Here is a 27,470-nt window from a genome sequence, read left to right on the forward strand (position 1 = left end):
AAACTGTGTAAGTTCTTCACCTGCAAAATGCCTGCTTGTATTAAATATTTCTCCTGTCTTTTAGGGCTAAGAAATGAAAGAGGAAGCCGCCTTGTAGAATTTTGCACAGAGCATAACTTAATCATAGCTAACGCTAGGTTCAAGAATCATGAAAGAAGGTTGTATACATGGAAGAACCCTGGAGATACTAGAAGGTTTCAGATAGATTATATAATGGTAAGACAGAGATTTAGGAACCAGGTTTTAAATTGTAAGACATTTCCAGGGGCAGATGTCGACTCTGACCACAATCTATTGGTTATGACCTGTAGATTAAAAGTGAAGAAACTGCAAAAAGGTGGGAATTTAAGGAGATGGGAGCTGGACAAATTGAAAGAACCAGAGGTTGTACAGTTTCAGGGAGAGCATAAGAGAACAATTGACAGGAATGGGGGAATGAAATACAGTAGAAGAAGAATGGGTAGCTTTGAGGGATGAAATAGTGAAGGCAGCAGAGGATCAAGTAGGTAAAAAGACGTGGGCTAGTAGAAATCCTTGGGTAATAGAAGAGATACTGAATTTAATTGATGAAAGGAGAAAATACAAAAATTCAGTAAATGAAGCAGACAAAAAGAAATACAAACGTCTCAAAAATGAGATCAACAGGAAGTGCAAAATGGCTAAGCAGGGATGGCTAGACGACAAATCTAAGGCTGTAGAGGCTTATCTCACGACGGGTAAGACAGATATTGCCTACAGGAAAATTAAAGAGACCTTTGGAGAAAAGAGAACCCCTTGCATGAATATCAAGAGCTCAGATGGGCACCCAGTTCTAAGCAAAGAAGGGAAAGCAGAAAGGTGGAAGGAGTATATAGAGGGTCTATACAGGGGCGATGTTCTTGAGGACAATATCATGGAAATGGAAGAGGATGTAGATGAAGATAAAATGGGAAATATGATACTGCGTGAAGAGTTTGACAGAGCAGTGAAACACCTATGTCGAAACAAGGACGCGGGAGTAGACACCATTCCAGTAGAACTACTGACAGCCTTGGGAGAGCCAGTCCTGACAAAACTCTACCATCTGGTAAGTAAGATGAATGAGACAGGCGAAATTCCCTCAGACTACAAGATGAATATAATAATTCCAATCCCAAAGAAAGCAGGTGTTGACAGATGTGAAAATTACCGAACTATCAGTTTAATAAGTCACAGATGCAAAATACTAACGCGAATTCTTTACAGACGAATGGAAAAGCTGGTAGAAGCCGACCTCGCGGAAGATCAGTTTGGATTCCGTAGAAATGTTGGAACACGTGAGGCAATACTGACCCTAAGACTTATCTTAGAAGAAAGATTAAGGAAAGGCAAACCTACGTTTCTAGCATTTGTAGACTTAGAGAAAGCGTTTGACAATGTTGACTGGAATACTCTCTTTCAAATTCTGAAGGTGGCAGGGGTAAAATACAGGGAGCGAAAGGCTATTTACAATTTGTACAGAAACCAGATGGCAGTTACAAGAGTCGAGGGACATGAAAGGGGAGCAGTGGTTGGGAAGGGAGTGAGACAGGGTTGTAGCCTATCCCCGATGCTATTCAATCTGTATATTGAGCAAGACGTAAAGGAAAGAAAAGTTCGGAGTAGGTATTAAAATCCGTGGAGAAGAAATAAAAACTTTGAGGTTCGCCGATGACATTGTAATTCTGTCAGAGACAGCAGAGGGCTTGGAAGAGCAGTTGAACGGAATGGACCGTGTCTTGAAAGGACGGTATAAGATGAACATTAACAAAAGCAAAACGAGGATAATGGAATGTAGTCGAATTAAGTGGGGTGATGCTAAGGGAATTAGATTAGGAAATGAGACACTTAAAGTAGTAAAGGAGTTTTGCTATTTGGGGAGCAAAATAACTGATGATGGTCGAAATAGAGAGGATATATAATGTATACTGCCAATGGTAAGGAAAGCGTTTCTGAAGAAGAGAAATTTGTTAACATCGAGTATTTATTTAAGTGTCAGGAAGTCGTTTCTGGAAGTATTTGTATGGAGTGTAGCCATGTATGGAAGTGAAACATGGACGATAAATAGTTTAGACAAGAAGAGAATAGAAGCTTTCCAAATATGGTGCTACAGAAGAATGCTGAAGATTAGATGGGTAGATCATATAAGTAACGAGGAGGTATTGAATAGAATTGGGGAGGAGTTTGTGGCACAACTTGACTAGAAGAAGGGATCGGTTGGTAGGACATGTTCTGAGGCATCAAGGGATCACCAATTTAGTACTGGAGGGCAGCGTGGAGAGTAAAAATCGTAGAGGGAGACCAAGAGGTGAATACACTAAGCAGATTCAGAAGGATGTAGGCTGCAGTAGGTACTGGGAGAGGAAGAAGCTTGCACAGGATAGAGTAGCATGGAGAGCTGCATCAAACCAGTCTCAGGACTGAATCCACAACAACAACAATGTCTTTTAGGTCGTACTTTAAATTTTTTCCAACTGGTGACTCTATATGAGGACATGTTTGCCATTGTGAATGAAAATCTGAAAAGAACCCACGAGCTGCACGTACTTATTCCACTCACAGGTCATTATAAACAGTGTTGCACCCCTTCACTCAGTGACACACAGGAGGGATTTAGAATTTAACGCAGGATTTTGGTGATCAGACATGGAGCGACACCCCTCGAAACTCTGCCGCCCAAATTCTAGCGATCACACTTTCTTCCATTCAGTAGCCTATTCAGGGACGTACAGTGAGCATCTTTAATGATTCAAAAATTATTCTAGACAATAAACTGCGATTTTCAGTATACGAGAATACATACTTTATTGTTCAGTTAATGCTATCAACTTGATACGCGTGCCGGTCGCGGTGGTCTAGCGGTTCTGGCGCTGCAGTCCGGAACCGCGGAACTGCTACGGTCGCAGGTTTGAATCCTGCCTCGGGCATGGGTGTGTGTGATGTCCTTAGGTTAGTTAGGTTTAAGTAGTTCTAAGTTCTAGGGGACTTATGACCTAAGATGTTGAGTCCCATAGTGCTCAGAGCCATTTGAACCATTTTTTTTGATAAGCGTATTTTTTTTAAGTGAATGGCTTACGGTGTCCATCCCCTTATGCTATGTCTAAATAGCAATGGAGGATTTCGAGAAAATATATGTGGGAAGTAATAGCAGGCAAAGAAGTATTTTTCTGTACATTTAAAGCAGGAACAATTTTAATGACCAAAGTGTTGAAACAAAATATACTTTGTAAGCGGGATTATGCTTTTTTATGTATGTTATTACATCATTCAGTGGCTTGCAATAACATGAGTTCGCATGTACGCTGTTTCGGCATACTTCGGCGTGAAATTTATAATGTTTCACGCGTAAGCGGCCTATTTGAGAAGAGTGCTTCATTACGAACAGTGACCTGCATTATACATGCGTACTCATGTTGTTGCAAGCCAATGAATGATATAATAACATACATAAAAAAGCATAATCCCGCTTTCAAAATATATTTTGTTTCAACACCTTGGTCATTAAAATTATTCCTGCTTATAAATGTACAGAAAAATTCATACTTCTTTGCCTGTTATTACTTCAAAATATATTTTCTCGAAGTTTCGAACCCTACATTGATACAGCTTCAAAACATCACTTGGTTTGAAAATAGTTCTCTAGTTAGAGCACAGGCTGCGCAGTATATTGTATGTTCTATCGTGATATTCTCGTTTCGATAGCGCAAATTATTTTGCAGTTTTTTTAACAGCTTGCGAATTTCCAAGTTTTCCTTGAAATCAGACAGAATCCTTAAACAAAAACATAAAAGTTACTTTCCGCTCTTCGATGAAGGTTGCAGTTCAGCTAGCTTCTGTGAAAAGAGGATCATTTTGTTTTAAGGAGACCTTCAAAACAGTGACACTTCTTATGACTCAGACCGTTAACTTTTAAAAGTGTGAAGTATGCGTTTTCTCGCTTACGAAACGATAAATGTCTGATATCGAACACATTGACAATTCTGTTTCCCTGGATATGGCGTACCACCCGTAATACAGCACTGTGTATGCGTACCAACCTACGGGATGATGACAGCTTTATCGCGTAGAAACTTGGTTTTAATTTTCGTAACCGAGATATTAATGGAAGAAATTAAATAAAGCCAGCAGCAGGGCCGAAATTCCATGTTTTTAAAGAATGGCAACATACGGTTTTGCGACGCTGTGGTTGTTCTAGCGTGAGAAAACCAAATTTCAGACATTAGCCTCCTACCACGATCGGCTCCCACCATCCTAGAGGTATCGCATGAGTTTTATGGCTCTGAGCACTATGGGACTTAACATCTATGGTCATCAGTCCCCTAGAACTTAGAACTACTTAAACCTAACTAACCTAAGCACTATAAAGAAAGTCAGGTATCAGCTTGACTTGCGCTACAATCTGTTCATGTGGCTTTGTAGGGTAAACGTGATGTGTGTGTTTCATTCAAATGGGTAAAATGGAATATTGAGCCGCCATAAAATTCTTTGTTTGGGGGCATGTTTTCGCCTACGGCATCTTATCCAAAGTTAATTCGATTTACAAGTAAACGATTTTCACAATTAGGAAAATAGCGGCTGAGAGTCATCGTGATCATAATTATCCATCTGATAACCAAAGTGGTATTAAAACTGCTGCTAAAAATTAGCACACGGAATGATATCGGACTATTAGTGATTAAAGGTGTATGAACGATCTGATGCCATGAACATATTGTACGCTGATTAAAAGCAAACGTAAAAACGGATTGCTGAGAAACATTTGGACCATTTTAAAATGTGTATCAAACAATTCATGGCGAGAACGAAGCGCTGGGTGGTGATCTTTGGTTCACGGGCCTATAAAGTGGAAAGTCTACTTCATCCGCCAGAAATGTTCTAGCCCGTTTTGTGTGATACAAAAGAGATTCTCCTCATTTATTAGCTTTCAAAGGGTTGTCTAACACGCGACGAATACTACAGAGGTCTTCTGGGAACATGGGTGAAAAAGAAATACGTGAAAAGATGCTGGAATTGTCAATTTACATTAAGTGCCTGGCAGAAGGTTCGTCGAACCACATTTAGATTATTTTCTACCGCTCCACTCCGAACAGCGTGCGGTAAAAAACAACACTTAAATCTCTCCTTGCGAGCTCTAATTTCTCTTATTTTATTACTTTGATTATTTCTTCCTATGTAGGGAGCCATCAACAAACTATTTCCGTATTCGGAGGAGAAGGTCGGTGATAAAAACTTCGTGAAAAGATCCCGGCGCAAAGAAAAATGCAAAAAATAACGCTCTTATTTCAATGCTTGCCACCCCAACTCTCTTATCACATCCGCGACAGTCTTCTCCCATTTCGCGATAGTAAAAAAGGGAAAAAAACAAAAAAACTTTGGATGTTCTCCGTCAATCCTATCTGATACAGACCCCATACTGCGCAACAATACTCAGAAGAGGACGGGCAAGTGTAGTGTAGGCAGTCTCCTTGCGAACAATCTAAGAAGGCTCCTTAAATTGTCTAGTAAGTCGTTTATTAGGTACAGCAGAGGGCCTATAACACTTCCTTGGGGAGCGCCAAATATTACATCTGTTTCATTCTATGACTTCCCGTCAGTTGCTACGAACTGTGACCCTTCTGGCAGGAAATCACGAATTTAGTCACTCAACTGGCACGATTCTCCATAGGCATGCAATTTCATTAGAAATCACTTGTGAGGAACGGTATCAAAAGCCTTCTGGAAATCTATTCAGATCCACTGCCGACAGCACTCAATATTTTGTGTGAATAAAGAGCTAATAATAGTTGTTTTTCACAAGAACGATATTTTCTGAATCCGTGCTAACTATTTGTCAATAGAGTCTTTTGTTCGAGGTCATTCATAAAGTTCGAACATATTATATGTCCCCAAATCCTACTGCAAATCGACATCAGTGATATGGGTTTTCCTTACTTGAATATTAGTGTGACCTGTGCGACTTTCCACTCATTAGATACGGATCTTCCGTGGAGGGAGTGGCTGTATATGACTGACAAATGTGGAGCTGTTGTATCAGCATACTCTGAAAGGAACCTTATCGATATGCCATCTGGACCGGAAGATTTGCCTTTATTAAGTGCTATACCGAGGATATTTGCTTCTAAGTTGCTCATGTTGGCAGGTGTTCTTGATTCGAATCCTGGAATATTTAATTCGTCTTCTTTGGCGAAGGAATTTCGGAAAACCGTGTTTATAACTACGCTTCAGTGACAATGTCATCGATAACATTACCATTGCCATCGCGCAGTGGAAGTGTTGATTGTCTTGCCGCTGGTGCACTTTACATAGACCAGAATCTCTTTGGGTTTTCTTCCAGATTTCGAGAAAAATTTCCGTCGCAGAAACTGTTAAAAGAACCTCGCATTGAAGTTTACGCTAAGTTTCGAGCTTCGGTAGAATATCGTCAATTTTGCAGAATTTTGTGTTCTTTTGAATTTGGCATTTTTTCCCGTTGCTTCTGCAACAGTGTTCTGCGCTGTTTTGCGTACTATGAGGGATCAGTGCCGAATCTAACTCACAAGCTGGTCTATGCTTACATACTTAATTTGGAAGGAGTGGAGACTGTTCCTTAGGAAAGCCTCACAAGAAGTTTTATCTGCTTCTTTAAATATATATATTTTTGCCTTTATTTTTGGTACCGTTATTCAGTAGATCGTGATCTTGCGGCCACTAATCTCTGTATCTGTCAAGATGCTCCCTATCCGCTCAGGATTATTTATTGCTACGAGGTCAAATATATGTTTCCGCAAGTATTTACACTTCGAGCGGGTTCCTGAAGTAATGGCTGAAAACAATCTTCGGAGAAAGAATTTAGTACGATTACGGACGATGTTTTACGCCTACCACCGAATTTAAACATATATTTTTGCCAACATATCGAGGGTAGACTGAAATCACCACCCCCTGTAATTGTATGAGCGGGGTACCTACATGAAACGAGACTCACGTTTTCTTTGGACTATACAGCAACTGTATTGTATGAGTCGGGGGTCAGTAAAAGAAACAAATTATTAATACATCCCGGTGGTCAAGTATAACCTCTATACACACTAGCTCGCAGGAACTAACTACTTCAATTTCACTACACGATAAACGGCTTTAACAGTAAAAAATACTCCACCATTATCCTTTCCGAACACAACAAGGCCTGTTTGAAAAAAATTCGGCCGAACTTACCTCCGCCAACTTTCAGTAACTAAATCAGTGAATAAAAAATATTCACCAGGTTTATCATGTTCTAACTCCCGCATACTCGCACATATAAAAAAAGTCGTGGTTGGAAAACTTGAGGAGTCTAATGACATTATGGCAGTAGTAGATGCAAATTTTACAAACTTCTGAGGGGTAGTTAAATGAAAGTGAGAAATACGGAAAAAAGTAAGTAAACGGTTTATTATTACAAAAGTAATCGCCATAGCTGTTAATACATTCATAACACAGTGAGACAAAACGGTTAATGGCTTCATCGGAAAATATTTGAAGTTGGCTTCGGAACCATGTTGTACCCAGGCGTGCAACTATTCGTCCGAAGCAGATCGACGGCCAAGAATGTCTTTCTTCAGGGCTCCAAACATATGGCAATTGCATGGGAGAGGTAGGCGAAGGTGTGAGAAAGTGGCCAGGGCGGGAAAAGTGGCCATCGCATACTTTTTTTTTTTTTTTTTTTTTTTTTTTTTTTTTTACCGAGCGAGGTGGCGCAGTGGTTAGCACACTGGACTCGCATTCGGGAGGACGACGGTTCAATCCCGTCTCCAGCCATCCTGATTTAGGTTTTCCGTGATTTCCCTAAATCGCTTCAGGCAAATGCCGGGATGGTTCCTTTGAAAGGGCACGGCCGATTTCCTTCCCAATCCTTCCCTAACCCGAGCATGAGCTCCGTCTCTAATGACCTCGTTGTCGACGGGACGTTAAACACTAACCACCACCACCACCACATACTTTTTGCCCTAAACGGCGGTGCTGCCTGCCGAGAAGTTGTCAGACTACTACGTCTTTTAGCGTACAAATGTAGTTGCTTATTATTTATTTCAATTTGACACTTTCTTCTGTGGATCACTAATGCCCACATAGCGTCCGATCGCGAGAGGTGGACACACTACTCGTCGGAAAAAGTGACCTGAGTTTTCACCCCAGAAAGAACTGCTTCCAAAAAACACGCATAATACAACAGATAATATTGACTTCTAAACACTTTTATACCGAAAGCTATCACCCACCCCTTTGTGGCACTTTTGAATTAATTAAGTCATACTACTTAAAATCGTCTTGTGTTCTGTTATTTTGGCCTGATGCAAGAGTCCGATTGAAAACTGTCTGCTGCAGTCGTTTGGTGTTCTTCCAGATAGTAGTGCGTGAAGATGCCTTGAAAATATCTCCGTTAATCAGGAAAACAAACATAGGATCCTGGTCGCAGTACCCGCTTAGGTACGGAAAACTGGTCACTGTGCAAGCCTTCAGAAAAGTGCATGTAATTGCAATACATGATTTTCTTTTACACTTCGGTGTGGTACCTTGTAATATGTAGACTCAAAATGTAAAAGTGGTAAGCTTTTATCAGTAACCACAGCTTGGTGAAAACAATTTCTCTTTGAGTGGCTATGTAACGCCCCCCCCCCTCCCCCCCCCCCCTCGCCTTCTTCCAATGCGGACCAAGCTGTCGCCCTACAATGTCAGCATTGCCTCTTAAGTAAAAAAGTTTGACGACCACTGGTAGGAGGATGTGTAAGGGCTTCCCAACGAAACTTCTGCAGCGTTCTCGAAACAACCCCGGTAACATGTGGGAGGGCCCACAAACATTTTTCCGTGGAGGCATTGACAGTCTTGTCTCACAGTGAGCCGGCCGGAGTGGCCGTGCAGTTCTAGGCGCTACAGTCTAGAGCCGAGCGACCGCTACGGTCACAGGTTCGAATCCTGCCTCGGGCATGGATGTGTGTGATGTCCTTAGGTTAGTTAGGTTTAATTAGTTCTAAGTTCTAGGCAACTGATGACCTCAGAAGTTAAGTCGCATAGTGCTCAGAGCCATTTTTCTCACAGTGAAATAAATGTATTAACAGGTACGGCGATTACTTTTGCCTCTTACAGAACCGCGCATCAAGGACGGAATATACTCAGGGGAGGACGCTGAACGTTGAACAAAGTGCATTAACCTAAGGGGAACCACGTCGAAACGTAAGTATGGTGCAGGTCAAAAATGGTTCAAATGGCTCTTAGTACTAAGGGGCTTAACATCGGAGGTCATCAGTCCCCTAGAACTTAGAACTACTTAAACCTAACTAACCTAAGGACATCACACACATCAATGTCCGAGGCAGGATTCGAACTTGCGACCGTAGCGGTCGCGCGGTTCCAGAACGGTGCAGTTGTTCACAGCCCGACCTGGACTTTGTACCTCGAGTTACTGTCTCGCTGAAGAGTAACACAGCAACGAGCCAGCCGGTAACGGGTCTGCGGATAAACCAGAGTGGCGGAAGAGGTCAGACAGGCATCGCAGGCCGTTCTTCCGGGTGCGCCAAGGCCAGCAGGGACGCACGGACAGTCCTGTGCTGGCGAAGCCACGCGACACCGTGATGTCATTCTCTCCGCTATCTACGAGCCGACAACGGGCCCTTTCTTCCAGCACTGTACACACGAGTAAGCTGTCGTGGTAATTTTGCTGACGCACACAACTTGAACAAAAAAAGTGTAGTGTTCTATGACTGCAATATCAATGCGTCATCGTCCATTCATTACAAGTGCTTGGGTCTAACAACTTGTAAGGATATGAATTACGAAATGAAATGATAATTTAAGCACAGTTTTAGGCAGAGCAGGTGGCAGACTTAGATGCTTTGGTAGGATACTGGCAAATGCAATCAGTATACAAATGCAATTGCTTACAAAACACCCGTGCGACCCAGTTAAAAGAATGCTCGACTGTGTGGGACCCATACAAAACAAGACTAAGAGCGGGACACTGACCGTATATAAAGAAGGGTAACAAATTTATGGAACTGCGCGACCGCTACGGTCGCAAGTTCGAATCCTGCCTCGGGCATGGATGTGTGTGATGTCCTTAGATTAGTTAGGTTTAAGAAGTTCTAGGGGACTGATGACCTGAGATGTTAAGTCCCATAGTGCTTAGAGCCATTTTTTGAACAAATGTATGGTCACAGGTTTGTGTGATACATGGGAAAGCGTCACGGAGAAGTTGAAAGAACCTGAACAGGCAGACAATTGAAAATATACGCCGCGAAAGCCTAGTTCAAAAGTTTGAAGAACCAGTAATAGGTGAGGACTCTAGGAATACACTACAACACCCTACGTATTGCTCCCATTAGTGGCCTCGATGTTTACTCGAAGCGCGCACAAATCCATTTAAGCAGTCATTGTTCCCACGCTCCGTACCCAAACTTGTGCTACAATACTAAGCACCGTCTGCTATGCACTTCACAGTGGTTTCAGAATTCATATGTAAACGTTCTTGAAGTCAGTGGCTATTACCGCGATTAGAGCTGCTGCAACAAATATTGTATGTTTATAGATATTACGACACTAGTTATTAACAAAGCATTCTAGTTATTTAAAAAATAGCGGCAGTCATAAACGAAATAGAAGAGGAAAAAATCACCCATCATATCGTATAGGCCTACTGTATTGAGTGACAGTACTGCAAAAATCTTATAAAAACGCCTGACTATGAATGTACAGGGTGCCACTCAAAATTGACGTATGCAATACTTCATCTACAGTTCAAGGCATAAAACAAGATTTTCAGTAGGCGATTGCACACAAGTGGTCTGCGGACAATACTCGACTTTCTAATGTACAGATGCTCTAATCATTTTGTTTATATCTTTTGAGGATGTCACATTGGCTTAACCTAACTAGTATAATATAATGCTTCTTCTATTTCATAAAGATGTGAAGATGGTCTTTATGGACCAAAATCCATCGCCTGGCGACAGTCTTTCGCGATCCTCGACTGCAATTAAAGAAACAAATTCTGTACTTCCTGGATTTTCGCAACTATGTCGCAGTTTGTAGAACTCCATTCAATATGGTAGTTTAACAACCTCGGGAGATCTGGTAATGCAGAAGTGCTCATCAGGTTTACGTCTTACATGTGCGCATGTCTTTTGCACACAACTGCAATTTAAATATGGGAAAGAATGTCAAATACCGGAACACGTTCGGATACCGTCACATAACAGATTTGCGCTCGGGCGGACTGACTAACAATCACAGATTGAATTGTCGATGTGAATGTTGCACGTCTGTGTTGTGAATGAGCAGAAATATTTTTACATTATTTTTCAGAGTGTATACGGTGAAAAAAAGGAAGATTAATAAAGTCGGAGAAATGACTATGAATGGTATCTCATTCTCTCACTTGCTTCTTTCACCGCCAGCAATGATTTGTTAATGTAAAAAAGCCAAGTTGTCAGCGGTTTTGAGCGTACGATAAATGCTATGTTCCGATATAACTCGCTTTATATGTCAGGTCAAAGTTCGGAGGAAGTCGAAGACATACCAATAGGACCGTTCCTAGTAACGCACTGTAGTGTTCAAACAAACGGCGCTGAGGGCAGCTTGTGACATTAAGACACATCTGTCGTCCTCGGCGATACGTAAGTCCATTCAACCGTAAACCAGCTTGTTTAAATGATTAGGACCACTTGCGTACCACCGCCTACTGAAATTCTTGTTTTATGTCTTGAACTGTACATGAAGTATTGCATACGTCAATTTTGAATGGCACCCTGTACATCCATAGCTTCCTGTAGCCAATTTACAAATAACAAGTAAAAATTTATAAATATCGATCACAATCACAGCGATAGTATAGCAATGAGTGAGTGGTTTTCCGAATGACTCAATGCCACGGAGATTACTGTTGAGTCATGTCTAAACGCAAAAATTTCAGGAAAAGAAGTAAACCACATACTGATCAAATAATGTGACAGATGCCATAATACAATAGCCAAAAGAAATGCGAGTAGAGATACGAAACGCCTACCGCACGGGTCTCCTCTGTTCCACATGCTAGATTCAAAGAATCACAACAATGATTGCTACCAACAATACTTCAACAGTAAGACTTCACAAAGTGTCACTCCCGTCGGCGTTGAGGCGATCAGCTGACGACTCGGCGGCGTACCTTGGCTTGCAACGGGCATGTCTGCGGCTTATGCAGTATCGAAGGAAGAAGGCGGCGGCAGCGGCGGTGGCAGCGGCGACAGCTAGGGCGACGGCGGCTGCGTCCGTAGTGCAGCGAACGCCGGCGTGCGCGCGCTATTACCTCAGCGAGGAGCCTGCCCCACCACCGCCGCCTGCATCATCCGGCGTCTTTCCCTGGCGGCCGCTTTCGCGCTAACTGCAGCTCACAGCCAGCCCTCGCAACGCGACGGCGTCGTCGACGTATCGCTGTACTCTACGGATGCCACAAATGACAACCGAAGGTGTCCTACTACGAAATGGGATGGTACCCTAGATCATCCCTTCTATTTCTCAGACCGTATAGTGGACGACAGTCGGGTTTGCGTCCCACCGCTGTCGGGACTTCTTCAGACACCGAGCGAGGTGGCGCAGTGGTTAGCACACTGGACTCGCATTCGGAAGGACGACGGTTCAAACCCGGATACGGCCATCCTGATTTAGGTTTTCCGTGATTTCCTTAAATCGCTTCAGGCAAATGTCGGGATGGTTCCTTCGAAAGGGCGAGGCCGACTCCCTTCCTCAGCCTTCCCTTATCTGATGGAACCGATGACCTCGTTGTCTGGTCCCTTCCCCCCAAATAAGCCAACCAACCAACTTCTTCTGACAGGTCTTCCGCCTGGAATCCCTCTGGCCGGAGTAGAATTGTCTTCACTGATGAGTCCCGCTTTGAACTAAGCCCCGATGACAAGCAAAGCCGTGTCTGGAGACGCCCCGGAAAACTGTGGTTTACCAACGTGACTGTCGCCCACCATACGACTTGATATCCAGGAGTGATGGCGTGGGCTGCCATTTCATTCCATGGCAGGACTCCTTCGGTTGTAATTCGCGGTACCTTTACAGCACAGCGATACAGCGACGATATTCTATGCCCCGTTTCGTTACCTTTCATAGCAAGCCATCCTGGGCTCACGTTTCAGCAAGATAATGCCCGCCCGCACAGGGCGAGAATACTGTTTGTCTTTATACTTGCCAGACCCTATCTTGGCCAACACGGTTGCCGGACCTCTCCCCAATTGAGAACTTTTGAAGCAGTATGGGCAGGACCACACAATGTCGCGCGATTTTGACGTTCTAATGCTCCAGTTGGACAGAATGTGGCACAATATCCCTGAGGAGGACTCAACAACTGTATCATTCAAAGCCAAGCCGAATAATTGCTTGCGTAAGGGCCAGAGGCGGACTAACGCGTCACCGACTTGCTGAATTTGTGAAGCTCTTTCTCTTGAATAAATATTACAATTTTTCTGAAATTGTAATCAATTGTTTGTCTATATATGAAGGGCGTATTTCAATAGTGGTAAAAGTCCATTACCTCCACGTTTCTGTCTATAACGCTTCTGACATTAATGGTCCAAACAAACAGAAAGAAAAGTTCATCTCTAGCAAGAAGCCACATGCTTGAATATGTCTGGTATCTCAACTGCAGATTTTTCAGCGCTCATTTTACTTTAGGACTCTGTATCTCCGAATGAACAAAAGTGGACTTGTACCACTATTGAAATAAGACCTTCATATGTATATCACAACTCGCGATTTCCGTTCCATTCGGATGATTACTTATTGGGGCGTCGTTTTTTTGTCGTAAAGTGTGTGAAATTGGATGCCACCAGTATACGACTTGACAAACCCTTCCGCAAAAATGATTTAGTTGCATCGTTGAATAGAGTACGACACGAATAATTTCTCGGTTCTGAAAGTTAAACCGAGATGCGTATGGAAAGAAGCAATCACCCTCACGAGGGCTCGGTAAGGGCTTCTGTGCAACTAGCTAATCAGTGAGGATCGTTGGCTGTACAGTAAAAACTGACAGATTTCTTTCTCAAGTTGAGAGGTTCTGTGTATATACCTGACTCACCCATTCGAGTTCCTTCGTGCACTGGAATAAACACATTTACTTCGTCTCACATTCATTTTTAAATTATTTATCTACGAAAAGATAATACTTTTGCACTGGTAGAATATTTTAAACATCATGTGTGTTTTCATTAACGATGTTAGTCTCTTATCAGCACATGCCCTTTATATTCTGATTTCATTATCTGGTAACAGAACAACATGCAAATTTCGCAAACTTCGTTAAGTAAATCACATTGTACGCTGTCACCACATACATTTTTATGCTCTTCGAAAACGCACCTGTCTTTTCGTCTCTACTTCTGAGTCTTCCACACCGCATTTGTTCGTTGATTCATAAACGACTGTAGTAAGCAAAGCTCGCTTGCCTACGAACCCTTTGTAACAAGATATTTAATCTCACTGTGGTAAAACGGCTCTGCACATAAAGAAGCTATTACAATTATTATTCCGTAAGTAATACGTGAGCTGCTGATCACAAAATCTCCAGAGACTGGATATGTACAAATTTGTAGGACACGGCGGGTAGAGTGTAGCTATGAACTTTCCAGGGGAAGAATCACGGCATTGGTTCAGAGTGGTTAAAAGAAATTACGGAGGCAAAACGGGATGTCGAAATCTTTTTCCGCAACTAGTGACAAGCTGTCGCATGTGTTCTTATTCGGGCCGTTAGCAGTGACATCGTCAAATGGACAGCTGACCTATGATAAAAATTGGCAGAACCGATATTACTCTGTCGAATGGACCATCTCCGTGTTCACGGCTCTTCATTAAGAAAACTACGAAAAACCCTAATCAAAATCAATTACACTCTAAGTCCATATTCCGTAAGGCACATTAGTGTGTGTGTGTGTGTGTCTCCGGGTGAGATCGAATTCGTTTATGGTCTTTTCTCGAGATATACGTACGAGGAGCCAATGCATTTTTGGCTCTTCAAGGAAAGTACTTATTCGAAATTTAAACAGCAAACCACACCGTGATACAGAACACCAGTCTTGTAGTGTCTGCCGCTGGAGGTGGCTGTGAATTTTCTTGACGTTTTCGTGATAGTAAATAACCCTGTAACCAAACGCAATTATCCTCTTTGGACGTTCTCAATTCTCCCTATCAACCTTATCTGGTACAAGCATCGGACTGACGGGCAATATATAAGTATTGGTCGAACGACGATGTTGTAAGCTACCTCCTTTGCGGGTGGACTACACGTATTAATGAATTATGGGGTCGTTACACTTTAAATAGTTCCGTGCGCGGGCTCCTGCAGATTCATGGTTGTTACTGCTTCCAGTGATTGCCCTACAACTGTGTAATTCTACAGCAATGGGTCTTTCTGCTTATTTATGCGCAACACATTAGACTTGCTTATGCTGAGGCTCATCTTTCAGTCCTTGCACCAAGCGTCGATCGTCTGCAGTTCTTGGTAAATTTTTCTAGCATTGCGACTTTTCTGTGTACAACAGCACCATCCGCGAGAAGTCTCATGGAACTTACGACGTTATCTACTAGTTCATTTATATGTAGTGTGATTAGCAATCGACTTATAACAGTGCCTTGGGTACGCCGAAGTAGCCTTTATATCTGAATATTTATCTCAATTAAGAATGACATGATGTGTTTGCTGATTTCTGTGTAACGTGGAAGAACAGAGCAAGCTGAATTTTACATAATCGTTGTTTTCCGAACCCATATTAGTTCCTACGGAGAAGATTTTCGATGTCCAGAAATGTCGTAATACGCGAGCATAAAATACGTTCCAGGCAATAGTTTTGTGCGTCTGTTCGTCGATACTTCTTGGAAACGAGAATGACCTGCAATTTTTTCCAATCTGTAGGAAAGCTTCACACCTCCAGCAAATGGTTAGCATTCAGCGTATGCACAAAGCAAGTACATTTTATATACATTGAGGTGACGAAAATAATGGGATAGCGATATCCACATATGCAGATGGCGACCATATCGCGTACAAACGGTATAACAGGGCGGTGTATTGGCGCGGCCGTCATTTGCACTCACGTGATTTATGTAAAAAGGTTTCCGACGTGGTTTTGGCCGCACGAAGGGAACTAACAGACTTTGTACGCAGAACAATAGTTGGACTTGCGTGGGACATTCTATTTCGGAAATTGTTAGGGAATACACTATTTCGAGATCCACAGTGTCAAGCGTGTGGCGAGAGTACAAGATTTCAGGCCTTACCTGTCACCACCCGGACAACGTAGTGGCCGATGACATGCACTTAACGACCGCAAGTAGCGGCGTTTGCGCAGCGCTAGCAGACAAGCAGTACTGCGTGAAATTACTGCGGAAATCAATGTGGAATCTACAACGAACGTATCCATCAGAACAGCGCGGAGATATCTGGCGTTAATGGGCTGTGGCAGCAGACGACCGCTGCGAGTGTCTTTGCTTACAGCACGACTTCGCCTGTAGCGCCTGTCCTGGGCTCGTGATCATTTCGGTTGGACCATAGAAGACTGCAAAACCGTGACCTCGTCAGATGAGTTCCGATTTCAGTTGGTAAGAGCTGATGGTAGGGTTTTCGTGTGGCACAGACCTCACGAAACCATGGATTCAAGTTGTCAACAAGGCACTGTGCCAGCTGGCTCTATAATAGTGTGGGCTGTGTTTACATGGAATGCACTGGGTCCTCTGTTTCAACTGAACCGCTCGTTGACTGGACATAGTTATGTTCGGCCACTTGGAGACCATTTGCACCCATTCACATGGACGTCAGTTCCTAAATAACGATGAAATTCTTATGGATGGCAATGCGCCATGTCACCGAACCGCAGTTGTTCTCGATCGATTTGAAGAACATTTTGGACAATTAGAGCGAAGGATTTGGCAACCCAGATCCCCCGACATGAATCCCATCTAGTATTTATGGGACATAACCGAGAGGTCAGTTCGTGCACAAAATCCTGCACCGGCAACGCTTCCGGAATTATGGACGTCTATAGAGGCAGCATGGCTCAATATTTCTGCAGGGGATTTCCAAAGACTTGCTGAGCCCATGCCACGTCGACTTGCTACACTACGCCGGATAAAAGGAGGTCAGACATTATATTAGGATGTGTCCCATAACTTTTGTCACCTCAGTGTGTATGGAAAGATTACACAACGGGCTTTTCATTCAGGAATCGCATTTGAATGTTGCTTGCGTGAGGTCGTGTTATCCCTTGTTCTAGCAGAAGAGGGGTCAAATAGGCACCTATCGGAATTCGACAGTGGCAAGACCGAAGTCTATCGAGACTACGATTGTTCCTCGATATTGCTGCTTTGAGTCAGCCAGGACACCCTGTCAAGCTAATATGGAATTGATGGGTTCAAGTAGGTGATACTCAACACCGTGCGGGATCCCAATGGCCCCACGCGACTAGGACCCGAAAACACATACATAATGTTCGTTCGGCCGTGGCTTGTTTGCAACAAGATAAGTATCCACGTTTAACTGCCAGCACGGCGACCAGTGTTGTGATTTCTGTTGAAGCGACAGCAGAAGAGTGTACACAGTGTTGGGTTCGACGACAAGACTGAAAACAGGAGGGGCACAACGCCGTCTGCAGTTCCGCGTACAGCAGCACAATGGACGTGTGAGGAGGCTCCGCGGAGAACGAAAGTTGCCATACTGCAACAGTCATCGTCATCCAGCATCTGGTGTGCTTGTATGAGATGGCATTGGGCATACAACACGATAGCCTTCGGTAACTTCGGACAGCAGGCGTTATATTTCTGACGTCTTAAGGTCGGTTGCTGTGTCCTGTCTTCAAAGTCTTCGTGATGTTACCTTTCAACAAGATAACGCAACATCGCATGTTGTCCAAGCTGTATTGACCGAGGTCGTAATAAAGAACGTAAGGCCATTGCCCTGGTCTGCGCGTTCTCCACCCACTGATAACATCTGTTCACGGGTTGCCGAGGAGTGGCACCATCACTCGTCAGTGATTGCGATTGATCAAGACTGGGACAGTGCTGAAGCAGCATGGAATGATGTACCCGTGCCTGTCACCCAAGCCCCATTCTATTCATTTCGCAACTTGTATACCCAGAAATCATATATTGTTTCTATTGTGCTGTATGTACAATATGCAAAAATTCGTTATTTGCTACCCTAACTGATGCAGCTGCAACAATTGGTAGTGTAAATTGTGGAGCACTACAAAAATACAGAAAGCTCTTCCGTCTTGATCTGAAAAAGAAACTTGTATAAAACGCTTATACTTTCAATTATGGATTACAGCAACGTTATCCTGGAAGGTCTTTTTCACCAACGTTAGTGGCGGCTGGAGCAGGTTATGAATGCCTGTGTTCGTTTTATCTGTAGTGTTCCACTCTGTGATTACATTTCACACAGCTATCCTGGCTGCGTGCAGACAAGCGCATAGATTTCCATACTCATTGTCTTCTCTACTGCCTTACCAACGTACACTGCCCTCATATGTCCCCTCAACCTTAACGCTCTTGACTGAACATGGCAGAAACACACGTTCCCGTTAGAGCAGTATCCTTTCTGTGCCAATCTATCGTTCAGCCACCTTCTCGAAGTCCTTCGCAGTAGCAGGAACCCGATTCTGGAATAACCACACGCTTTATATTAGGGGAGTGAATAACAACTTCAGCTATTATTATTTTTATTATTATTATTATTATTATTAGTGGTGGTGGTAGTAGTAGTAGTAGTAGTAGTAGCTTAACGCCCGCTGCTTCGCTCACGTAGACTGCATGGCCTGCACAGATTTTTTTTGTTTGTTTTTTCTTAATCGAATCTTTATGTTGTTCACAAATTTCACAACCTTTTAACTTTTCACGCCAATTAAAGCCACAGAAGCATGGTGTTTTTCGAATGCGCACCTGACCAATAAGCTATTCTGGTAGCTGGAATCAAGGTTTTTGTTAATCATTCCTTCTGCGTTCTTGTGCTGATATTTCCATAGAAACTTTCGTCCGCTAACACATATTCCTTTACATGTAACCGAGACGTGAAATAACAAGCTTCATAGATTCAGCTTAAAGAATTTTTTTTATATAAAGAAATATTTTCTTGAAAATTTTCATCCCTTATTTCACCCCCATAGGGCCTAAATTTCCAAAAACAGTAAAACACGCAGTTTTTATTTCTAACCGAGAAGTCAAATGGCAATTTTCACAGATGTAGCTTAACAATTCTGTAGTACTTCTTTAATAATGATTTACGTTAATAAAATAAAATACAATAAAAAGACTTTGACCCATTATTTCACCCTCATAGAGGTTAAATTTCCAAAAATGGTGAACCACACAATCTTCATTTCTGTCCGAGAAGCCAAATAATTATTGTATATCTAGCTTCAAAATTGCCTTAATAGCGACATATTTTCTAAAAAACCTTTCATCCCATATTTAACCCCATTAGGGATGGAATTTCGAAAAAATTCCTCCTTAAACGACGCCTGTGGTATAAGATCAATACCGTCCGTAAATTGCAAGTTTCTGTCAGTGGTTTGGGCTGTAGAGAGTCGAGTCAGTCGGGACATTGCCTTTTATGCAGGGTGATTCACAAAGATATACAACTATTTTAATATGTTATTCTACGAGTAAAACTAAAGTAAAAAGTTCATATAATCATAGGCCCGCAAATGTTTAGCTACGGAGTTACGGCGAATATAATATTTTGCCTGAAATTTAGGTAGTTCGTTAATATGAAGCTGTACGAGGTTAAAGTAAAGCATGATTTCCATTTACTTTGTTGTTATTGGTCTGGTGATTCTAATAAAATATGTCCCAGACGTGTATCTGCAGTAGTTTTCCAGAACATCCAGCGTAGCAAAGATTATTGTACAAGTAAATTTGTTTACTTTCCGTTAAGAATGTTGAAACGTTTATGTTATTGTTAGCAACCGTTAGTGAGTTTTTTCAGTCTCCTAACACTGAAACGAGTTAGTTTTCTGTATTGTTCAGTGATCGAACATAATAACAACGGTGTGTTTAAGTGAAACCACATGGTAACTGTTGTAGTTTGTAGATTATTTATGAAATAGGGATGCCTTTCAAATTTACGATAGAGGAATTCGCCGATATGGTTTTTATTTATGGAAAATGTGTTGGTAATGCTACGGCTGCAGTTTACGAATATCGCGTACATTATCCAACTCGGAGGATTCCGAATGCACGAACCATTAGTGGAGTATTCCAAATGTTACGGGAGGCTGGTTCTCTACCTAGCGTTCATAATCAGTACGAGCGCTCGATACGTGAAGACGATGAGGATATTATGGCTGATGTTCAACGTAGCCCAGGTACCAGTACACGACGTGTCTCTCAATGATTAGGCATTTCACAGTCTAAGGTATGGCGTACACTGAAACACAATAATCTGTATCCTTACCATAAACAAAAAGTGCATCATTTACATCCGGGAGATCCTGCCCTTTGCTTGGAGTTGTGCAACTGGTTAAATACTAATCGGCGGTTATACAAATACATTTTATTTACTGATGAGGCATAGTTTACTCTAGATGATATAAACAATTTACATGACGATTATGGTCTGAAGCAAACCCACATGCAACAGTGCAACGCAATTTCCAATAGCGATTTAGCATAAATGTGTGGTGTGACATAATCAACACAAACTCTATTGGACCATTCATTTTCCCACGACGTCTAACTGGAAAGAGGTACTTACAATTCCTTCACGAAGAAATGCCCCGCTTGCTCGAAGACGTTCCGCTTTCTACGTGATTGAAAATGTATTTTCAACATGACGGCGCTCTTCCACATTTCACCAACGCCGTCACTACAAATTTAAATGAACATTTTCTCCGGAAATTGATTGGTCGTGGTGCTACATGTCTGAGGCCACCCAGATGGCCCGATTGAACACCAATGGATTTTTGTGTATGGGGATGGATGAAAGACACAGTTTATGAGGACAAAGTAAAAACATGTTAGGCACTACTTCCTCGCATTATGAATGCAATACACGAAATTAAGAACAACCCTGTGGAACTAAAACGACAAACAAAATCTGTTCATACAAGTGCAGCTAAATGCATTGAACTCGGTGGACACATTTTTGAACATTTATTGTGCAATTGTATGTACACTATACAACTTCCTTAACACTGACCTATGTTTTTAGTTACTAAATTAAAAAATTTACGACATTACGTCATTGCTTCTCTGGATGTTCTAAAAAACTATTGCAGATACACGTCTGGGACATATTTCATTAGATTCACCAGTTCAATAACAACAAAATAAATGGAAATCGTGCTTTACTTTAACCTCGTGGAGTTTTGCGATGGCTTCATATTAGCGAAGTTGCTAAATTTGAGGCAAAATCTTTTATTAGCCGTAACTCCGTAGCTAAACATTTGCGGACCTACGTTTATATGAACTTTTTTCTGCAGTTTTTCTTTTAGAATAACATATTAAAATATTTGCATATCTTCGTGAATCAACCTGTATACAGAGAATATTACTATTACCACTATTAGTGGCAACAGCTGCAGTAGTAGTACTACCAGTGTTAATTTCATTACTTCATAGTATTATATACTCACATTTTCACTACAGACACTCAAATCAATGTAAACTATTTGTCATATTGAAATTTCTCATTTCTTAGTTAATTATCATGTAAAAAATACACTGTATGTGTGAAATCGCGGTCCGGTGTAAGAGAGGGCCTTATGGGCCTCATCAAATCATATTAAAGAAATAAACTAATTAAAATAAATCGATTCCACAGCAAAAGGGATATACACTGAACAGCCAAAGAAACTGGTACAGGCATGCGCATTCGAATACAGAGACATGTAAACAGGCAGAATACGGCGCTACGGTCTGCAACGCCTATACAAGACAAGTGTTTGGCGTTGTTGTTAGATCGGTTACTGCTACTACAATGGCAGGTTATCAAGATTTAAGTGAGTTTGAACGTGGTGTTATAGTCAGGGCAAGAACGATGGGACACAGCGTGTCCGAGGTAGCGAAGGAATGGGGATTTCCAGTACGATCATTTCACGAGTGTACCATGAATATCAGGAATCCGGTAAAACATCAAATCTGTGACATCGCTGCGGCCGAAAACGATCCTGCATGATCGGGACCAACGAAGAATGAAGAGAATCGTTCAACGTAACAGAAGTGCAAGCCTTCCGCAAATTACTGCAGATTTCAATACTAGGCCATCAAGTGTCAGCGTGCGTACCATTCAACGAAACATTATCGATATGGGCTTTCGGAGCCGAAGGCCAATCGTATACCCCTGATGGCTGCACGACACAAAGCTTTACGCCTCGCCTGGGCCCGTCAGCACCGACATTGGACTGTTGATGGCTGGAAACATGTTTCCTGGTGGGGCGAGTCTCGTTTCAAATTGCATCGAGCGGATGGACGTGTACGGGTATGGAGACAACCTCATGAACCCATAGACCCTGCATGTCAACAGGGGACTGTTCAAGTTGGTGGGTGCTCTGTAATAGTGTGGGACCTCTGATACGTCTAGATACCACTCTGACAGGTGACGCGTACGTAAGTATCCTGTCCGATCACCTGCTTCCGTTCATGTCCATTGTACATTGGTCAATTCCAGCAGGACAATTCGACACCCCACACGTCCAGAATTGCCATAGAGTGGCTCCAAGAACACTTTTCCGAGTTAAACACTTCCGTTGGCCACCAAACTCCCCAGACGTGAATATTATTGAGCAAACCTGGGATGTCTTGCAACGTGCTGTTCAGAAGAGATCTCCACCCTCTCGTACTCTTACGGATTTATGGACAGCCCTGCAGGATTCATGGTGTCACTTACCTGCAGCACTACTTCGGACATTAGTCGAGTCCACGGCACATCGTGCTGCGGCACTTCCGCGTGCTCGCGGGGGCTTACACGATATTAGGCAGGTTATTCTTTGGCTCTTCAGTGCAGTACCGTCACGAACTGGCGGTGGAGAGCTTTAATGAGAAAGGGACAAAGCGAGAGCACGAATGTCCGGTTTGAACTGTGCCACGAACGTAGAAAATAATAACAATGCATGTTTTTTCGCTGTTGGTGATCATAGGCCGGTTTCCATATTCGCGTTGGTATTGTGTATCGACTGGATTTTTTCGCGTGCCCTCATAAGGAGCGTTGACATCTGATCCGCCTGTGTCAAGAGTGTAAGAAACCAGATACTCCCGTCGCGCGCGGCGTGCCGTGTGATGGTGATGCGGACCGAAGTGCCGTTAAGGGCGCACGTGTTGCGAGCAGAGCACCGGAGGAGCGGGCGCCGCGGCTGACCCGGGGCGCGCCCGAGCGGAACACGGCGCCGATGCTTCACCCGACGAAAAAGGGAGGAGGGCCGCTACCAAAGTCAGCTCAGTTTATAAATTATTCCCCGCGTGGTCGATAAGAATAAGACAAACTTTCTGGGTGACTAGAAAATCTCGTGACCCGTCGTTTTGCCTAGAATCCAGATAGCACACGCCTGGTTTATGGCCCATTCACGCGAGAGAGAACGGAACGTCGAAATACTCCACAATGCACTTCAAATAGCGGCATGTACATGCCGTCAACGGAACGGGACGTTGGTGGGGGCATCTAATATGGAAAGTTGATGTACACTACTGGCCATTAAAATTGCTACACCACGAAGATGACGTGCTACAGACGCGAAATTTAACCTACGGGAAGAAGATGCTGTGATATGCATACGATTAGCTTTCCAGAGCATTCACCCAAGGTCGGCGCCGGTGGCGACACCTACAACGTGCTGACATGAGGAATGTTTCCAACCGATTTCTCATACACAAACACCAGGTTGACCGGCGTTACCTGGTGAAACGTTGTTGTGATGCCTCGTGTAAGGAGGAGGAATGCATACCATCACGTTTCCGATTTTGATAAAGGCCGCATTGTAACCTGTCGCGATTGCCTTTTATCGTGTCGCGACATTGCTGCTCGCGTTGGTCGAGATCCAATGGCTGTTAGCAGAATATGGAATCGGTGGGTTCAGGAGGGTAATACGGAACGTCGTGCTGGATCCCAACGGCCTCGTATCACTAGCAGTCGAGATGACAGGCATCTTATCCGCATGGCTGTAACGAATCATGCAGCCAGTCTCGATCACTGAGTCAACAGATGGGGCCGTTTGCAAGACAACAACCATCTGCACGAACAGTTCGACGACGTTTGCAGCAGCATGGACTGTCAGCTCGGAGACCGTGGCTTTGGTTACCCTTGACGCTGCATCACAGACAGGAGCGCCTGCGATGGTGTACTCAACGACGAACCTGGGTGCACCAATGGCAAAACGTCATTTTTTCGGATGAATCCAGGTTCTGTTTACAGCATCATGATGGTCGCATCCGTGTTTGGCGACATCGCGGTGAACGCACATTGAAAGCGTGTATTCCCAGCGAAACCCTACATTTCAGCAGAATAATGCACGACCGCATGTTGCAGGTCCTGTACGGGCCTTTCTGGATACAGAAAATGTTCGACTGCTGCCCTGGCCAGCACATTCTCCAGATCTCTCACCAATTGAAAACGTCTGGTCAATGGTGGCCGAGCAATTGGCGCGTCACAATACGCCAGTCACTACTCTTGATGAACTGTGGTATCGTGTTGAAGCTGCATGGGCAGCTGTACCTGTACACGCCATCCAAGCTCTGTTTGACTCAATGCCCAGGCGTATCACGGCCGTTATTACGGCCAGAGGTGGTTGTTCTGGGTACTGATTTCTCAGGATCTGTGCACCCAAATTGCGTGAAAATGTAATCACATGTCAGTTCTAGTATAATATATTTGTCCAATGAATACCCGTTTATCATCTGCATTTCTTCTTGGTGTAGCAATTTTAATGGCCAATAGTGTATTTTGTTACGCTCTCAAAAACGTAACAGTAGTGGACTATGCGCTTTTGCGTTTTCTTAGTCGTCATTTTATTATTTTCCTTTGTTTTCGTGAAAGACTTGGATATTTTTCCACGACTGTTTTCCAATGAAAGACAGCAGATACGTGAAAGCAAGGAATCACTTACGTTTTACAATACTTAGACGGAGAAAAAGCCTACACTGTGCATAAATGAAAACATAAACTGGGGGAACAATCTTCGTTAAATAACTACTTTTAGCAGTGAAAACGTCAGCTCTATTGTAGTTGGCGTAATTTAGTACTGGAGGGAAAAAAACACAATGCATAAGGTAAAAGTGCTTTGTGAATTCCTTTACAGACATTGTTTGAGGTGTTAGTATATACATTATCCTAGCAGGAATGGTCAGTATTCAGAAATGATAATTCGTAGCACAAAAAGTCTAGTAAACATGGGCTCTAAAATGCACAACTTAGGTGCTATGAGAAGCACTTCATGTGCTGTGAAAAAAATATCTTCTACTGTAAGCTCTTTGCTTTCCATATTTTGAGAGGTGGTACTATGGACCAAAATAAGAAAAAAAAGTCCATTAAACATGGGCTCTAAAGTGTATATCTTAAGAACTATGAGCAAGTGTTCATTTTTGATTCTGTGAAACACATCTCTTCTACTGAACAAGCTCATGGTTCTTAAGGTATGCGTTTTAGAGCCCTTGGTTACTACACTTCTCTTTTTTCTTCTTTTTCTTTTAAATGTCGTTCCGGTCACATCGCTGAATACTGACCATTCCTCCAGGAGAAACCCTGTATATATTTTCATTAACAATCCAATGTTTATGTTCTGAAATGTTTTGATAGCACTTTCCCTATTGTTTTATTTCTCAGCAGTTTACCATGCAAACTTAAACATCCATAGTGAAGTGTGCTTTGGCTATTATTAAATATCATTGTCAGTTCTTTAATTCCGATACTAAATCGGACTATATATTTTAATCACGTTTGAACCCTCCATCATTTGGTGCTTACCGCTTGTGGTTCTGTTCCGTTCCGGTGACGGCAAGTGTAAACTGGCCTTACCACCGGAACAGCTGTGTAGAAGGGAGGCGGGCGCGAACGAACAGCATTCGATCATGAATCTAGCCTTTCGTAGCTGCATTTCTGAACGCTCTGCGTGATATCATTTCATGTCATAGCATGTAATTCCGCTTAGACATCCACTTTCTATTTTTCAGTCACGTAGCCACTGATCAGGCAGAGTACTCGACATTAATTCTAAACACTACGCGCTAACCAGCGTCCTCAATATTTTTTACGTGATGTTTATAGAGGAGTAACCCGTACCTTGTACGAATGTAAGGTTAATGCACTAGCATAACCAGTCTAACTAGCATGCACGGAAAACTTCGAGTCTGCGATTCCCCGCCCCCTCCTGCTCCCCTCTCGACACCAGCTCACTTTTTTCTTAAAACATAGCTTCGTCCATGTATTAGTTTATTGATATTAAGACAGCTCCGGAATGAACTAAAAGGTACACAATTCACGAACCTTTATATTTATTCTACATTGCAAGACAAGGAACTATACACAGTCTCAAATGACATTGCTTGGAGGAATAGGTTGTCCTTTTTTATTATATCTTTGAAGAAGAATGTACAGCAGTTAAACAACAAACTCAAAAAATACCTTTTACATTTCCTTTGCACTGACTCACTTAGCGTAACAAAAGTGGCTCGATAAACTAACGGAAAACTAAAAACAAGCGTCTCCGCGCCAATTACAGGTCGGACTTAAATAGCCGTTTACGCGTTCCTTAAAGCGCGCGCTAAAGTGCACGGGAAGAGTAACGTGGTTAGACACGCCACAAAGCATACAACAGTACGACACGCACATACTAAATCACAGATATAGCATTGCCGGTCGCTATAGGAAATAACGTGTAGTTTTTAAAGGCTTATTTCTGTTTCTGTGCTTTGAGCAGTATTAATTTGGCATTTTGCGTTATTGGTTCCATTGCTGGTAATTTCCAAGAATGACTGCCTATCGAAGAAGCGGAGTCCAAACGATAACTATCGAATGTGCGATCCTAAATCGATCACGCATCTCTGGTGTCGGGCGTTATGAGTACGTTTACTGTGGTCACCACAGCAGTGACAAAAAAAGACCGTTAAAAAATACTTGTAATTACAAAGGAAATGACTTACCTTACTCGTCGTCGGTGTTATCGTCATGTGAAAGTCAATGTCATGTGTACGCTACGAGGACAATTCCCTGTTTGCCATTAATTATCGGAGGTATGAAGCTTACAGCAACTAAGGGAACGACGGAAAACAGATAAAAATGACGACCACAAATAATTGATCATAACGCCCGCCACCAGAGCCGCCTGATCGATTTACAATCGGACGTTCGATTTGTATCGTTTGGACCCCGCGACTTCGATAGGCAATCATTCTTGTAAATTACCCTATTGCTACTCAACAATTTTAATTTTAATTTTCATTGAAAACTAAAATATTTTCAATAAGCAGAATAAAACAATTCTAATGAAAAGCGCATTGAACATAATGAA

At 42.7% G+C, this 27,470-nt stretch overlaps 1 protein-coding gene across 6 annotated transcripts in view; it reads right to left on the reverse strand.

Moving 5' to 3' along the window:
* The window catches only part of LOC126251706 (CAP-Gly domain-containing linker protein 1), a 571,456-nt gene that overhangs the window by 126,235 nt on the left and 417,751 nt on the right, over nt 1–27,470 (reverse strand). For 2 of the 6 annotated variants that reach the window (XM_049952343.1, XM_049952327.1), the window contains exon 1: nt 12,152–12,258. The exons of the other annotated variants lie outside the window; for them this stretch is intronic. In XM_049952343.1, the coding sequence (XP_049808300.1) occupies nt 12,152–12,170 (19 nt within the window). In that variant the 5' untranslated portion in view covers nt 12,171–12,258. Of the gene's footprint in view, nt 1–12,151; nt 12,259–27,470 lie in introns of those variants that run through there. 6 annotated transcript variants of the gene reach the window in all.

Source organism: Schistocerca nitens, chromosome 1 (genome assembly GCF_023898315.1).
Source record: "Schistocerca nitens isolate TAMUIC-IGC-003100 chromosome 1, iqSchNite1.1, whole genome shotgun sequence".
NCBI classification, from domain to species: Eukaryota; Metazoa; Arthropoda; class Insecta; order Orthoptera; family Acrididae; genus Schistocerca; species Schistocerca nitens.